This window comes from Syngnathus acus, chromosome 5 (assembly GCF_901709675.1).
Source record: "Syngnathus acus chromosome 5, fSynAcu1.2, whole genome shotgun sequence".
NCBI lineage: Eukaryota > Metazoa > Chordata > Actinopteri > Syngnathiformes > Syngnathidae > Syngnathus > Syngnathus acus.
In genome coordinates, this window is record NC_051091.1 from 9,045,288 (window position 1) to 9,059,611 (window position 14,324).

Here is a 14,324-nt window from a genome sequence, read left to right on the forward strand (position 1 = left end):
TTTACATGATGGCCAAATAACCAACGGCTTTGAACGCAACATCCCAGGAATAGCAACTGCACCCTACAGCGTACTCCGCCCGCATAGTCCAGTCTTTTTATAAACCCGGACCGAAATTACTGTACCCCAATGAGACTAGTGTGCAGCAGATGAAATTTATTTTGGGATAAGTTCCTGCCTAAGTATTTAAGGCCATAACTAACAATAAAAAGAATGATGTAATCTTAGTCTATAAATTGTTTTTCGTTTAAAATGTTGGGTCAATTTTCTATTCTGTGCAACCAGAATGCAAACACACTTTCCTAAGGCAAAGTATTTCTTTTTTATTTTTGGTACCATACTGTACTCCCTTTCCCTTGTCTGCCTCTGACCGCCCAGGCGGGGAACCCACCCAGCCAATGGGGCAGTCCAGAGGCTGTTGCCGCTCCGGGAGTGTCGCTGTACGCTCGGTGTACTTCGGAGGACGCCGTTGGTAGATGGAAGATGGCTACCGCTCGGAGGCTGCTGAGGACACGCCGGAGCTGATACCCGGGAACGAGGCGACCTTTAAAACACAGTCACGGAAGAGCACGTCTTAAACGGCGGTACTGTTGACGCTCTCGCGGCAAAAAAGGCCTGAAAGTGACAGCGTCATTGACAAAAAACCCGACTATAAAATGTGTCCGCCGGACCAGCTAGTTAGCGCACAGATTCTGTTGAAGCTAACGTTAGCGCAGATTATCAGCAGTACACAAGGAAGTCAGCACCCGTTTACTCGTATCACCGAGACTGTTGAGTAGTTGGAACATTGTACCATGAAGTGGTTTGAAGGTTTATATCAATTTGTTGGTTGTGCATTGAATGAAAACGCTGTGGTACCCTTCGCTAACCAAACAGTCCTAGGCGTTAGCCGAGCTGCTAGTGTTAAGTTAGCCAGCTGTAGTGAGTGTTGTTAGCATTAACACCCCGAGAGACCGTTAAAACACGAGATATGAAAGGCACTCTTCTAAATACTGCTTTTGAACGTCCCCAGCAGTCATCGACCCTCCCAAAAAAAGAGGAGTACTACAACATTTCCGTTAAGTTGTGATGGTAAAGTAGTTTGTTGTTGCTAACGAGATAGTGGGATGGATGTGTGTTTGGGGACCACCCGTCACAAACAACAAAACAATTTAAACCTGCACTGTTTCAACGGGCACAGTTTAAGTCACCGGGTTGTTCATTTGAACGTACTTTAATATTCTACCACTACAAAGTACAAATAGTATACCTGATTTATTTCCAGTGCTAACCTCGGTATTAGAACTGCAAGTGTTGCACATCTGCTGTCATGTCCATAAATAATTGAAGTGGCCACTATTAAAATTAAAGCCGGACGTCTGCAGTTAAAGTGCATCTTGTTCGTTTCATTACAAATCCATTGTGGTGGTGTGTAGAGCCAGAACTGTGTTGACTTCCTAATATTTATGGACCAGGCTTTACTTTGGGTCCTTTAATGAACATCACGCACATGTATCATCATCATCTCTTCCTTGTCCCAACAGACCATAATGTCCCAAACGACCAACCATGATGACAGATGCTTTGTTGCCATGGACACAGAGGACGACGGCGCCGACCCCGCTGGAATAATAGAGGCCCTCGAATCAAAGATGGGGTCCTATCGGGAAGAAGGGAACATAGATTCTTGTGCCAAAGCTGGAGGGAGAACCATGATGGAGCTGCCGGAGGAAGTCCTTGAATACATCCTGTCCTTCCTGTCGCCTTACCAGGAGCACAAAACAGCTGCACTTGTATGCAAGCAGTGGTATCGCCTCATCAAAGGTAAGTGATTTTTATTTTAATAACACAGCCGACGAGGAAGACTGGTTAAATATTAAAGGGGCTTCTTTTGCAAATATTTTTTTAGGTGTCGCTTATCAGTGTTACCATGGTTTCATGAGAGCTGTCCAGGAGGGAAACATTCAGTGGGAAAGTCGAACATACCCGTATCCAGGAACGCCAATCACTCAGCGCTTTTCACACAGTCAGTATACTTCCTTTTAAGTACACTGTAAAATGTTGAAATTCTTTTGTGCACTTTCTGTTTCAAGTCTCTTTAAATATTCTTGGCAGGTGCATGTTACTATGACTCCAACCAGTCCATGTATGTGTTTGGGGGCTGCACCCAGAGTAGCTGCAATGCTGCCTTTAATGATTTATGGAGACTGGACCTGAACAGCAAGGAGTGGATTCGCCCGCTAGCTTCAGGTAAGACAGTGGAAAAAATAGAAAAGTGGGTCCATGTGATGTTTTCAATGTTCTTTTCTCTCCAGGCTCATATCCATCTCCAAAAGCTGGAGCAACTCTGGTGATGCATAAAGATCTATTAGTGCTGTTTGGAGGCTGGACTAGACCAAGTCCTTACCCATTGCACCAACCTGAGAGATTTTTCGATGAAATCCACACCTACTCCCCTTCAAAGAATTGGTGAGTGGGAAGAAATGGACTGTTTTTAAACATTCTGTATTTATTTACATGTGCATTCCTTGTATGTCAGGTGGAACTGCATTGTGACAACACAAGGACCGCCGCCCATGGCCGGCCACTCTTCATCTGTTATTGGAAATGTCATGGTGGTGTTTGGAGGCTCATTAGGAGCACGGCAAATGTATGATTCTCATCCTGGGTTTATTTATGCATTGTAATAAACAAAGTGTATGATTTACATATTTTTACGCCTCATTGTATGGCTGTTAACTTGTGTGTGTGCTCAACAGGAGTAATGAGGTATGGGTTTTGGACCTGGAACAATGGTCCTGGTCCAAACCACCCATAGCTGGTCCGTGCCCACACCCACGAGGTGGCCAGTCACAGGTAGAAAAACCAGAACCAAATTATTATGTTTTTTAATTATTGTTGGCAAAGCATCTCTGATTTGATGATTTCCTGACAGATTGTGATTGATGATTACACGCTGCTTATCTTGGGAGGTTGTGGAGGCCCCAATGCTGTAAGTGTATTTGAGTCGCCAGTTTGCCACTTGTCTCAGCAGCCTTGCCCATGCAGATACCTGAGTGTTGCCGTGTGTTAAAGCTCCTCAAGGATGCCTGGCTGCTTCATATAGAAGCACCCGCGTGGAGGTGGCAGCAGCTGCAGGTGGCGAACGAGGACCACGGTGCCCCGGAGCTTTGGTGCCACCCAGCTTGCAGAGTAATTCTCTCGAATGAATGGCGATTGATTGAAATCCTAAATGAACAATGTCCTGATGTGTGTTGTTCAACTTTCCCTCAAGGTGGGCCAATGTGTGGTGGTCTTCTCACAGGCTCCTTCGGGCCGTGCACCACTCAGCCCAAGTCTTAACTCTCGGCCCTCCCCCATAAGTGCCATACCCTCCCCACTGGGCCCGGAACCGCCTTCTTTGCGCTCTCAGTCCCCTGTGCGGAGCGGGGCGGCCGGCGTCGTTCTGGGCGCTGTCGAAGAGGCTCCGTGCGTTAACGGCCGATGGGGCACGCTGAGGCCCCGACCCTCAGCCCGAGGAAGTGCCAGAGACGGCAGCCCATCCTCTTCCCAGCAGCCGTCTCCTTCACAATGTCCCGACAGCCCGCCTCTAGCTCCCCATCCGCCGTTATTGAATGGCTCCTCCCCGTCGCCGCGGACCAGTCCTGCTCAGGCTGCATCTCCGCCCCTTCGTACCCATCCACCTGCTTCTACAGACTTCAGCTGGGAGGCCGCACAGCATCCCGAAGTGCCCAGCACTAACGGCCTGCACACACCTCCCACGGGTTCCCCGCGTACTCCACCGGGAGCCGTGTCCCCTTCTGCCTTACGACGAGGCCTGGAGGCAGTGGAAAATACATCTTCCTTATCTTTACCGTCTTCGTTATCGTCGCCTTCCTTTCAAACGCCGGGAGCTTCTCCTGGAGGAATTGGTGGAGCGGTTCCCCCCGGTACTCCCCCGTCATCCTCCTCCAGCCCCCCGCAGGCTGCCGGAGCAGACGGACACCCTATCCCGCCGATTGCCCGGCGCCTGGGCCATCATCCGCCCCAGAGTCTGAACGTAGGTAAACCTCTGTATCAGTCGGTCTGCATCAACTGCAAGCCAATGCAGATGTACGTGTTGGATGTGTCGCGCGCCAAAACCGCTGGCACCGTGGCTTGGAGAGTTTATGGAAACGGGACCCCTGCTGCAGTTACGGGGCCACCGGAGACCAGCCTGCACACTGTGGTGCAGGGCAGGGGGGAGCTTATTATTTTTGGAGGCCTCATGGACAAGAAACAGAATGTGAAGTACTACCCTAAGACAAACGCCTTGTACTTTGTCCGTGCAAAGAGGTAATAATGGAGCTTGACGCCAGGGTTGGGATTGTAGGGATTCAGCCCATGACCCACACAAGGGAACTGACACGCAAGGCCTTTTTCTGTAGGAAGGATTATTGGGGAATCTAGATGTTCCACTTCACAATTTACTTCCTCCTGGCTTCTGCAAAACGAATTATCTTAGCCACACCGAATAAAATCGTGACTGCCAAGACATTAGCTCCTGTTCGGCTGATCAACCAGACCATAACATTTCCGCTTCTGTCGTCTTCTGAACTCTTAAAGAAGGATGTTATTGACAGAAACATGACGACTACCTTGCTTTTGGTATCACTCTTTAAGCCTGCAATGTTTACATAGAAAATTGTATGTGTGAGTGTGTGTATGTGTATGCGCGTGTTAATGCACGGTGGTGGTTAAAAGTTGTGAGAGATGTGGCACTGTACTATAAACATAGTAAAACAGTAAAGGCCTCCATGACTATTTGTGCTGTTAATGCTGTGCTTGACGTACAGAATCATCATAACTGGTGATCAATCATTTTAAGCTTATACTATTGTATCCTTGTCAAAGTACGGCCTCTATCGGCTCCAGAAAATAGCAACACCATTACTAGTAAGCATGCATACATAGTTTTTTTTAATGGTATAATACGTTTGTGGATTTTGTTCAGTACAGTTTGACTCTGAGAAACTGCCCATATTTTCTATTTCTAAATTTCATCACAATACAAAATTGCAACCCTTGATGATCACACTTGTTTGCGCAATCTTGACCTTGAGTCAGCACCAATTGTGCTGCCCGTATTCACCCGAGATCTTCTACCGAGTCCACTCAGTCCCCCAGTCTCGCCATCGTTAACCTTTTACCCACACAGCTCCCACTGGGGAGACCATGCAAGACACTTGATTGGTGGAGATTTGTACAGTGGTGAGGTGGCAGACTGAGCCGCGTCCCTATTGGCTGCGGCCTTGCAGCTGGGCGGAGTCACTGACAATGAGTATGAGCACATGTTTACATTGGGAGAGCGAAGAATGGAGCCGAATGCGAAATCAAAACACTCGACCAAGTGAGACTGAAGTCAGCACTGCGAAGACCGGGGGTACTCTATCACGTGAGTGTCATTCACCCATCCGTTTGTTTGCTAGTTTGAATGACTTAGCCCATCATTACAATCGTGTCACTGCTAGTGCCAAATCTTGCTTTAAATGAATGCACTCGTCAAAAAGTATTTAGATGATAATAAACTTGCATGCATTGCATAAAATTGGACTTACTCTTGAAGCACGACAACTTTCTGCAGCAATGACGTATTTAGTGTCGATTGTTTGCTAGTTTGAATGACTTACCACATGAGCAAAATTATTAGAACTAGACTAGAAATAGGACTTATTTGTAAATAGTTGTTTTGCAAGTGTGCAAGCAACTAAAACTTTCTTTCCACACCAAACAAGAAAAATATATCCATATAACACACACTGAATCATTTAATTAATTAATTTTTCATTTTTAAAATTAATAAGTGTGAGGTTCAGGAAACTTCACCATTTTGTGTCAAATAAAGTAAATCACATGTCTCTATTTTTTGTTTCTTGCTAAAACATGTACAAAGTTTACAAAATGTCTTCGTTTTTATAACAGTGAGTGCATGTCACAGAACCTCTTTAATTTAAAACCTAGGTCCATCAATTTGTGTTTGGAATAATATGAGGAGGAGGTTATCCATTTATAAGGTTTTGCAGTTATAACTAACGGCTCTCCGAGGGGAAGCAACGACAATATGCCCCATGACAATGCATTTTGTATTAAAAGCAAACATTCTCCTGTTGCAGATGACACCTCTCTTAATAGAAGACAAGGAAGCCGTTTACACAGAGGAGGAGCATGTGACCGGTTGACAACATTTCTTTCTGGCTTCCATGTTCCAATCAAGCAGCTTCCTGATGAAGACGGCTGTTATCTCAAAGGGCAAAGTGTAACTCTCTCCTCTGAGACATGACAATTGTTCTTCTGCAGATTTCCTAACAGAAGTTTCGTAGCCTTCTCACATTATGGCATCCACAGTGGCACCTGTGCCTCATGCCATGTTGACCCCCTCGCCACCCCCATCTCTGGACTTCGCCCTGGGTGCATTGGCCTGCTGCGCAGCTTGTGTCTTCACCAACCCTTTAGAAGTGGTCAAGACCCGTCTGCAGCTTCAGGGAGAGCTTCGCGCACGGGGTACCTATCAGAGGCACTACCGCGGGGTCCTCCAGGCCCTTTGGATGGTGGGCCGTACGGACGGACTCCGGGGTCTTCAAAAGGGGCTCTCCGTCGGCTTGGTCTACCAGGGATTGATGAACGGCGTGAGGCTGGGTTGCTATTCCTACTGTGAAGCTCTTGGTATCACGTCGTACCATGGAGGAAGTGTCCTATCAGGAGCGGGCGCCGGGGCTCTTGGGGCATTCGTTGCCTCTCCTGCCTACCTGGTAAGCGAAGAAACTGTCTTTTCCTGCTCGCTCACTGTGCATTAAATTGTCCTTTGTCCAGAAACTTTAAGATGACATACGTTTTTCAGCAAATTCCTGCTGAATGGCCAAATCAATGAATCATGTGCAAACTATGATAGCAGAAAAGGTTCATTTGTTTGGACATCGCAGTCCTGGAATTACTCAGCATGTTGTTGTTCTTCTCTACTTGCCAGTCATGAGGGTTTAGCACTGTCATGGGAAGGCAATATTGTGTGATGACATGTTGCTGCTGTATATTTATCGACTTTATATATAGCCTGCACATTGTGTCAACCCTTCCTCTGCCCTAGTTTACAAGATTTGTAGAGCATATGTAATGCAAAGCCAACGAAATCTGACTGACGTTATCTGTGTGTGCAGTGGATGTAAAAAGTCTACACCCCCCCTGCTCAAATCCCAAGCCTTTGCTATATCAAAAAAATGAGAACAAAATAAAAATATTTTCCTCCATTCGTAGGTGAAGACACATCTGCAGGCTCAAACTGTAGAAGCCATAGCAGTGGGCCATCAGCATAACCATGTGGTACGACACACACAAATTTTCCGTTTGTTTACTGCTAGCTTGATGCTAACACATCATGGGAAACGCTGTAGTTGGGCTAATGTATCATATCTATGTGGTGGTGTTACAATGCTTAAAACATTGGATTTTTTAAAAACAAACTAATGAGTGACTTTTTCCTTTCATTCCAGGGAGTATCTGATGCTTTTGTTACTATCTATAGAAAAGAAGGTTTAATTGGACTGTGGAGAGGTGTGAATGGGGCCGTGCCTCGCGTCATGGTTGGTTCAGCTGCACAACTAGCAACCTTCACCTCGGCCAAGGAGTGGGTGTTACATTCCCAGGTACAGTAGCCGGCGCTATAAACAGCTGCCATTTTCCGACGCAGCAGGTGCAAACCTTTACCATTTTTCCCTCCCTTGCAGTGGTTCAGTCCTGGTTCCAACTGGCTTGTGGCTTTAATCGCAGCTAGCATCAGCGGGGTCGCCGTGGCCATCACCATGACACCCTTTGATGTCATTAGTACACGGCTCTACAACCAACCAGTGGATGATTTTCACAGGGTAGGTTCAAGGTTTGACATTTATAGGATATTGATTCTGAATATATAAACTTTGTTTGTTTTACCCTCTTAGGGCCGTCTCTACAATGGCTTTTTCGATTGTATGCTGAAGGTGTGCAAAGCTGAAGGCCTGCTCGGTCTGTACAAAGGCATGGGGCCGGTATTTCTCCGCTTGGCTCCACACACAGTTCTCAGCATGCTATTCTGGGATCTGATGAGGCAACAAGCAATGAAAAACAGACACACACAAGGAAAGGCCTGAATGCACTCAAGTACACGCAGCAAATGTTGCAAGATGAATTTTTTTTTTACCGTTAAAGGAGAACAAACATCCCATGAAGGATGGTAAGAAGGATTAACATAAACTACTTGACCAACAATGAACACATGCTGCTCAGACAAGAAGCTCCTGTCAAGTTATTGAAGTGTGTTTTGAAACTATCTTAATGTTAATCAATGACAAGACATACTATATTTATTTTCCACTTAACAGGGACTTACCTCAGGTCTAATATGATTTAATTTGATTATACATTTGGAACATTTGCTATGCATGTGCTGATTGGAGTATAAATAATTTTGGACATGGAACCTTTTCACAAAATGTCAAAAAAATCACCTTACTGTGCTGCTGTTACCAATTAGATTGTTGATCTTTTCTACAAATATCCAATGAATGCCTTTTTAACAACTGTAAATAATAAATTACATTCATCATGTTTCTTTGTTGAAAACAAAAATTGCACAATGTAGATTAAACATTTCGTGTGACACAATCTGAATCTGCCTGATTGATATTCACAGTCTCTGTTTGAGGGGATTTTCAACCTCTTTCATCAAGCAGCGATTACACTGACAATCCTCGTCAAATCACTTTTGACCTTTGGAACTCAGTGTCAGTGGTGTTCACAATGATCAGCAGCCACTGGGGAGATCTATTTAATCTTTAGCCAGAGGCTTGGCTTACAGGAATCCACCATAACCAGGCGTGGAGTTTGTCGGACTAAATGTCACTGTTATAGCGTAAATAATCCACAAGAAAAACAGAAAAATGTTTTTTCCCTTTTCCTTGATCCTGGAGATCCTTCCTACTGAATCCAATCCAGTTGACTGCTTTTTTCAAGGTGAGTTAATACTTAGGGACTTGTGGGTAAATTATGACACTCAATGTTTGATTTACTTGTGTGTGTGTGTGTGTGTTGTTTTCAAGGCATCGTAGCTGCATGCGGAATAACAGTGCTGTGCAGCCTGATGAGAGTGTACTACTTCACTGAAATGTGCAGGTGAGCTTTTTGCAATAGAAATTGTTTAGTAATGTACATCAGGGATGTCCAAACTTTTGCAGCTTGTCATCTGTATTTAGCGGCCTGCTAAAAGGAATAACTGACATGTATGGACGGCCCCTTTCAATGCCGCTATTGTACTACTTACTTTCTACACTGGGTGGCAAGGCAGGAGAACAGAAGAGAAAATGTCTCATTCACTTCCTTGTTTTCCACCAATCACATATCATTTGTTACTTCAGAAGAAATTAAGCACTGATGGCTTCACGTCTGACTGATAAATGAAACAGAATCGATACAGTGTCTTTCGGGATAAAGTATAAAGTATACAGAACAAAATAAAATAAAATGATGGATTGCGGCTTTTTGAAAAAAAAAAAAAATTGGACACCCTTGCTGTCCTTGGTTAGAGGCCGCAAAGTTATCTTCAACATCTTTCTGAGCAGTGATTCTCAAACAGAGAGCAAGCAGACGACGCCATCATCAAAAAGCCTGCTCAGCACAAATTGGAGAACATTTGTCCATTTCTGGGCTTTGACTGGCTTCCTCTCTTTGGTTGGCCCTCGAGTTTCTTCTCTGATAGTGCTGGAATTTTCCCTCCGAGCCGTCTCTGCCTGGATATCAGCTCGACTGGTGAGTCAAGACAGAGAAGCAGATATCATATTCTCGGTCAAGCCCGGTCGCTGATGTGCTTTCCCCCCCCCCTAGGATTCTAGTGGCAGAGGCCTAGGACTGGTCCAAAGCCACTTTTCCCTTGGTTGCGGCATCACCTGTACTCTCTCCTTTCTCCATCAGGGAGCGCCACACAGCTCCCTAAGCTTGTTCCTGGCCGCCGCCTTCAGTTGGGCCCTGGCAAGCTTTTGTAACGCTCTGTGGAGTCACGTGGCCCGCCTCTATCCATTACACAGTACTGAGCGTTACTGTGGGAGGTGCATTGTTCTCCTATCCTCAGGACACAGCCTGCTGGCTTTTCTGCAGAGACTGGTTGTCTTGGTTTTTGCCGTGGCAGTGGTGGCTTCCTTCGCCACAGTTTATGAGCACTTCCTGTCCCAGAAGGAGGCGCTCAAGTTTTGGACTCCCCTCACACTCTGTTACACAATGCTGGTGGTCTATAATCAAGGTGGGGATCAGTAAAGACTTTTTGGGTCCATGAAAGAGTTGATATGCACCTTTAAACGTCATGGGTGTCCCAATACTAAATTAACCTTTCATTTTACCCAGAGGATCAAAAACGTCAGACGGGCTCAGATGCCCTTTTGCACACTGTTGTGCTACGGTTGGGGGCCCTGTTGGTGTTGATGCTGACAATGGGAGACTGGTCTGACGTCTTCCACGTCCTTGTCACTTTCCTGGGAGAAGGTGTCTGCCTCCTGTTCTCTCAAGACCTGCTGCAGCTTGCAATAAAGGTCTGTGCAAAAAAAATAAAAACGTTTGTATTCTGCAATGTTATTTTTCCCCATTGCATTCAAGGAAATCCAAATGTTTTAACTAATATGGATATGTCTCCTTTTTATAGGAAGAAGAGGACACCAACATGACCAATAATGGCCAAAACTCCAGTTACAGAAAAAGGGAACGCATAAGTAAAACATCATCAAAAAACAGATAATTACCTCCAATACAAGTTATGTTTGGTATAAATTAAAAAACTTGTGACCACATTATCGATAGTTTCTGATTTCATTTCAGTCAAAATGACAAAAAGTAGGTTTGTTATATTACTTCAACTTCAGTAACCCGTCCATAATGGCGACCAGCTTCAGCCTGCCCAAAGCTAATCTTCAACCCAATCAGCTTGGTCAAAATAATTAACCTGAAAGTAAGCTAATCTGCTCAAAATCCTTAGCTAACCAGCGAATTGATTAAGAAAACAACCCAGCTTTTTCATGCTCTGCTCTCTATTTGCATGAACCTAATGTACATGACAGAACATGTGCCGATACCATGCCAAATTGGAAAATAATGTGCAATGAGGAAGAGGAGGAGAAAACTGGGGCAGTATAAAACAAGTTATGATGGGAAATGATATAAAGTTGCTGGAAACACCCTGGGGATTTACCAGAAGATAGCATAAGGGTGAGACTACGTTTCACTGCGGTCAAATATGATCACATACTTTATGACTCTTGCATTCATAAAAAAGTGGACTCATGTATTGCACAAGCATTGCTTTATCTTTTGTTTTACAGTACTTTCTATATATTTTCTTTCAATGGTATCATAACTGTGAGCTAAATATACAGGATTTTTTCAGGTTTTCTGATGGGGCTATAGCCCCCCCCTAAGCCCCAGTGTAGCGCCGCCCCTGATCATAAATATTCCATTTCATTAAAGGAAGACGTGAATCGAGCAATAATTGTTTATAACCATGTTTTCATAGTAGACCTACACGTCATACCTTACAGGTGATAACTCCAAGGGTGTATCCGGTCTCTCGCCTCATTTGCCTTTTATGGTGAGCACGGAAGTGACGTTGCCAGGTGGAGAGAGAAAAGAAGGAAGCAGTTCAGAAGCAAACAAGGTGTGGCTTTCTGTCGATATAATCGCTGACTTTAGCGTAAAGTCCATCAAGAAAGTCACACAGTACTGTTGGGACGCCGACGAAGGGAAGCTGCCAATAGACACAACTTCATCACTTCACCTCTCAGGTAATGACAACTGTGTTTCGTTCTTATCTATTTATTTATGTATTTATTTATATATTATGTTTCTTTTTTATTGTTTCTTTTTTATTTAAATTTATTTAATTAAAATAAAATACTGTGTGCTTGAAAAGGTCATTTGATGACTGCTCACTCGAGTTATAATATCCCGGTTGCTCAGTGCGAACTTTGTACCGACCATCGATGTTTTTTGTTTCTTAGCATGGCGTCGGAAAATTCCAACAGGAAAGTGTCCACTGTCTTCATCACCTTGGCAACTCCTCACCAAACCAAGGTACAGCAAAAAGATGGGACCAAAAAGGGCTGGGTACATGTCGGGCCTTCCCGAAAGAGCGCGGGATCTCTCACCTCAACATCCGATGAGATTTCCCAAAACACCACGTCATCTGCGAGCCGTGCATCTGTCCAATCGGGACACGACATGGGAATGCAGTGGGAAAATCAAGACAGGGATCTTGCCGGTATTATTTTAGACTTGATACTTTTGACACTGATACTGGTCACAGCCATGCTTGATTAATCTATTGATCGAAAACCTTTCTATTTGACCTTTCAGGTTCAACTGATGTCTTCTCACCTCCTCCTCTTCCTTCTTCTTCTCCACTTCTTCCACCTTCTCCTCCTCCTGAGCTGCATTCATATCCCCCAAAACCGCACCCCACACCATCACCTCCTTCTGTCCAAAAACCTGTCTCAAGACCTCCGATTTCACCCCAGTCGCCACCTCCCAAAAAAGAGGTAAACATTTCCATCGTGGCCAAAATTCCATCGATCCGCTTTTCAATTCCAGAGTTAGAATGAGTTGATTGATTTTTACATTAACTCTGTACTTTGCATTTAAGGTGGAAAAACAAGCCTCATCTAATGGGATGACTACAAATAAACAGCCAAATGGGATCAAGAAGGACAAGCCCAGTGAGAGCAGAGGTGACCTTTTCCTGACCTATATTAGCTACTCTCAGGCACGGATGATGCACACAAACTAACTTTTTGTTCATTTACATGCACTGCAGGCTTGTGTGGATTCTGTCAGAAGCCCATACCTTTTTCAGAACCAGCTTCGACTGCTTTGAAGAGGATTTACCATAAAAGCTGCTTCAAGTGCAAGACTTGTAGTTGCCTTCTGGCTGGAAAAACCTTCTACCACGAAGCAGAAGTTCCGGAATGTGAAGAGTGCCATGAGGTAAAGACAAGTCTTCGGTACATCCTTTCACTGGATGAATTTCAAAATTTGGATTCATATTTTCAGCCACATCAAATGTAGGGGTTGAATATCTGTTCTTTTCATTCTTGCAGAAAACTCTTGAACGTTGTTGGTCTTGTGGACAAAAGATAAGAGAGAGACTAGTTCGGGCACTCCAACGAGTGTACCATCCTACTTGTTTTACCTGTGTGACATGTAAACAGCCACTTGAAAACTTCATGCAGGCGGATACTGGAGAACTCTACTGCCAACTGGACTACGCCAGGTATGACAATCACAGACGAAGACTGTAGCTTTGCATTCATTTATAAATTGAGGTGTCATTTTTTTTTCAATTGGTCATTTTTCTTGCCTAACGTTTGCTTTTGATTTTTATATATTAAGGAAGTTTGCTAAGAAGTGCAGTGCCTGCCATGAGCTAATTATGGGCAGTGATGGGAATTTGCCAGAGCATATTGAAAGCGAGGGACGCATCTTCCACAAAGAGTGCTACAGATGTGAGGTATTGGCATCACAAGACTACAAAGTACATACGTACATGCGCAGGAGCAAGCCGGAGTCAACTCACATTTTTCCTCAGGTTTGTAACGTCAAGTTCTCTGTGGGGAAAGACGATGGTGTTGGCTGCTATACCAAGGATGGGAAAAGGCTTTGTCGCTCTTGCTGTTCATAACATGGAGTAACGACAAGATAAGATCGCTGGGCTCACTATCGACGAAGAAACCAAAACCACAGAAGTGATGAAACATACAAGTGGATGAAATGATTTAAATGCTTTGTTTGGTTGCCAGACTGTTTCAGTGGTCACACGGTCGGCGTGGGAATCTCAGAATAACTAACGATGCAATATTTTCCTTTAATGCCAATAATATCATAATACTGGGTGATAATTTAGATGTTTCATTTTAAACGGCCAGCGTGTAATTACTATGTAATAAAATATGTATTATTGACCGTTTAATTACCCAGTCAGAATTCTGTGACTCACATCCTATTGCAAAATTTAAATCATTATAAAGTACTTGTACAGAAAATAAGAGACATACTGGATGTGTTTTTCTTTAATGAATGTGCACCTTTGCCAAAAATATGAATGTGTAATCCTGGACTGCAATTTATTCCTATTGTACTTCTTCCTGACACTGAGGTAAACATATAAAATTATTTTATACTGTGAAGTTAGCATTAGACTTTAGGTCACAATTTGTTGTCTTTTTATCCAAATTAATTGTATCTCTAATTCTATCGAATCAAGTTTGTATTAAAAACTGTGGTAATGGATCCCTTTTGTTCTTTGAGTGTGATGATGACAAATATATTAG

General features: G+C 44.1%; 4 protein-coding genes across 5 annotated transcripts; all 4 read left to right on the plus strand.

The window, feature by feature from the left end:
- Positions 1-127: 127 nt before the first annotated feature.
- On the plus strand, positions 128-4,758 carry fbxo42 (F-box protein 42). 2 transcript variants are annotated; one of them, XM_037252927.1, is made up of 10 exons: positions 128-584; positions 1,524-1,803; positions 1,889-2,005; positions 2,095-2,229; positions 2,295-2,448; positions 2,519-2,629; positions 2,739-2,835; positions 2,915-2,971; positions 3,055-3,171; positions 3,254-4,758. In XM_037252927.1, exons 2-10 carry the CDS (start codon positions 1,530-1,532, stop codon positions 4,295-4,297), a joined length of 2,106 nt encoding a protein of 701 aa, XP_037108822.1. In that variant the 5' UTR covers positions 128-584; positions 1,524-1,529; the 3' UTR covers positions 4,298-4,758. The 2 variants fall into 2 exon arrangements, with proteins under 2 accessions (XP_037108822.1, XP_037108821.1); XM_037252926.1 differs by lacking the exon at positions 128-584 and adding an exon at positions 592-1,071.
- Positions 4,759-5,263: 505 nt separating this feature from the next.
- slc25a34 (solute carrier family 25 member 34) lies at positions 5,264-8,628 on the plus strand. Its single transcript, XM_037252952.1, has 6 exons — positions 5,264-5,392; positions 6,111-6,746; positions 7,246-7,311; positions 7,482-7,634; positions 7,716-7,853; positions 7,926-8,628. The coding sequence occupies exons 2-6, from the start codon at positions 6,330-6,332 to the stop codon at positions 8,112-8,114; spliced, it is 963 nt and encodes a 320-aa protein (XP_037108847.1). The 5' UTR covers positions 5,264-5,392; positions 6,111-6,329; the 3' UTR covers positions 8,115-8,628.
- An 82-nt stretch (positions 8,629-8,710) lies between these two features.
- Positions 8,711-10,799, plus strand: LOC119123669 (transmembrane protein 82-like). The gene is made up of 6 exons (XM_037252951.1): positions 8,711-8,976; positions 9,063-9,135; positions 9,582-9,768; positions 9,844-10,255; positions 10,357-10,541; positions 10,652-10,799. Exons 1-6 carry the CDS (start codon positions 8,904-8,906, stop codon positions 10,742-10,744), a joined length of 1,023 nt encoding a protein of 340 aa, XP_037108846.1. The 5' UTR covers positions 8,711-8,903; the 3' UTR covers positions 10,745-10,799.
- A 52-nt stretch (positions 10,800-10,851) lies between these two features.
- On the plus strand, positions 10,852-14,283 carry fblim1 (filamin binding LIM protein 1). Its single transcript, XM_037252950.1, has 10 exons — positions 10,852-10,954; positions 11,064-11,211; positions 11,541-11,783; positions 12,000-12,259; positions 12,355-12,536; positions 12,641-12,725; positions 12,812-12,981; positions 13,095-13,267; positions 13,387-13,504; positions 13,583-14,283. The coding sequence occupies exons 4-10, from the start codon at positions 12,001-12,003 to the stop codon at positions 13,673-13,675; spliced, it is 1,080 nt and encodes a 359-aa protein (XP_037108845.1). The 5' UTR covers positions 10,852-10,954; positions 11,064-11,211; positions 11,541-11,783; position 12,000; the 3' UTR covers positions 13,676-14,283.
- The last annotated feature ends 41 nt before the right edge of the window (positions 14,284-14,324 follow it).

Excerpts from the sequence above, each read along its gene's own strand:
- fbxo42 (XM_037252926.1), top strand. Across the intron at positions 2,006-2,094 it reads CACTCAGCGCTTTTCACACA|GTGCATGTTACTATGACTCC; the intron begins GTCAGTATACTT and ends TATTCTTGGCAG. Across the intron at positions 2,836-2,914 it reads CACGAGGTGGCCAGTCACAG|ATTGTGATTGATGATTACAC; the intron begins GTAGAAAAACCA and ends ATTTCCTGACAG.
- slc25a34 (XM_037252952.1), top strand. The coding sequence starts at position 6,330 with ATGGCATCCACAGTGGCACCTGTGCCTCATGCCATGTTGACCCCCTCG. Across the intron at positions 7,635-7,715 it reads AGTGGGTGTTACATTCCCAG|TGGTTCAGTCCTGGTTCCAA; the intron begins GTACAGTAGCCG and ends CCTCCCTTGCAG. Across the intron at positions 7,854-7,925 it reads CAGTGGATGATTTTCACAGG|GGCCGTCTCTACAATGGCTT; the intron begins GTAGGTTCAAGG and ends TTACCCTCTTAG.
- fblim1 (XM_037252950.1), top strand. The coding sequence starts at position 12,001 with ATGGCGTCGGAAAATTCCAACAGGAAAGTGTCCACTGTCTTCATCACC. Across the intron at positions 12,982-13,094 it reads AATGTGAAGAGTGCCATGAG|AAAACTCTTGAACGTTGTTG; the intron begins GTAAAGACAAGT and ends TCATTCTTGCAG. Across the intron at positions 13,268-13,386 it reads TGCCAACTGGACTACGCCAG|GAAGTTTGCTAAGAAGTGCA; the intron begins GTATGACAATCA and ends TTATATATTAAG.
- LOC119123669 (XM_037252951.1), top strand. The coding sequence starts at position 8,904 with ATGTTTTTTCCCTTTTCCTTGATCCTGGAGATCCTTCCTACTGAATCC. Across the intron at positions 9,769-9,843 it reads CCTGGATATCAGCTCGACTG|GATTCTAGTGGCAGAGGCCT; the intron begins GTGAGTCAAGAC and ends CCCCCCCCCTAG. Across the intron at positions 10,256-10,356 it reads GCTGGTGGTCTATAATCAAG|AGGATCAAAAACGTCAGACG; the intron begins GTGGGGATCAGT and ends CATTTTACCCAG.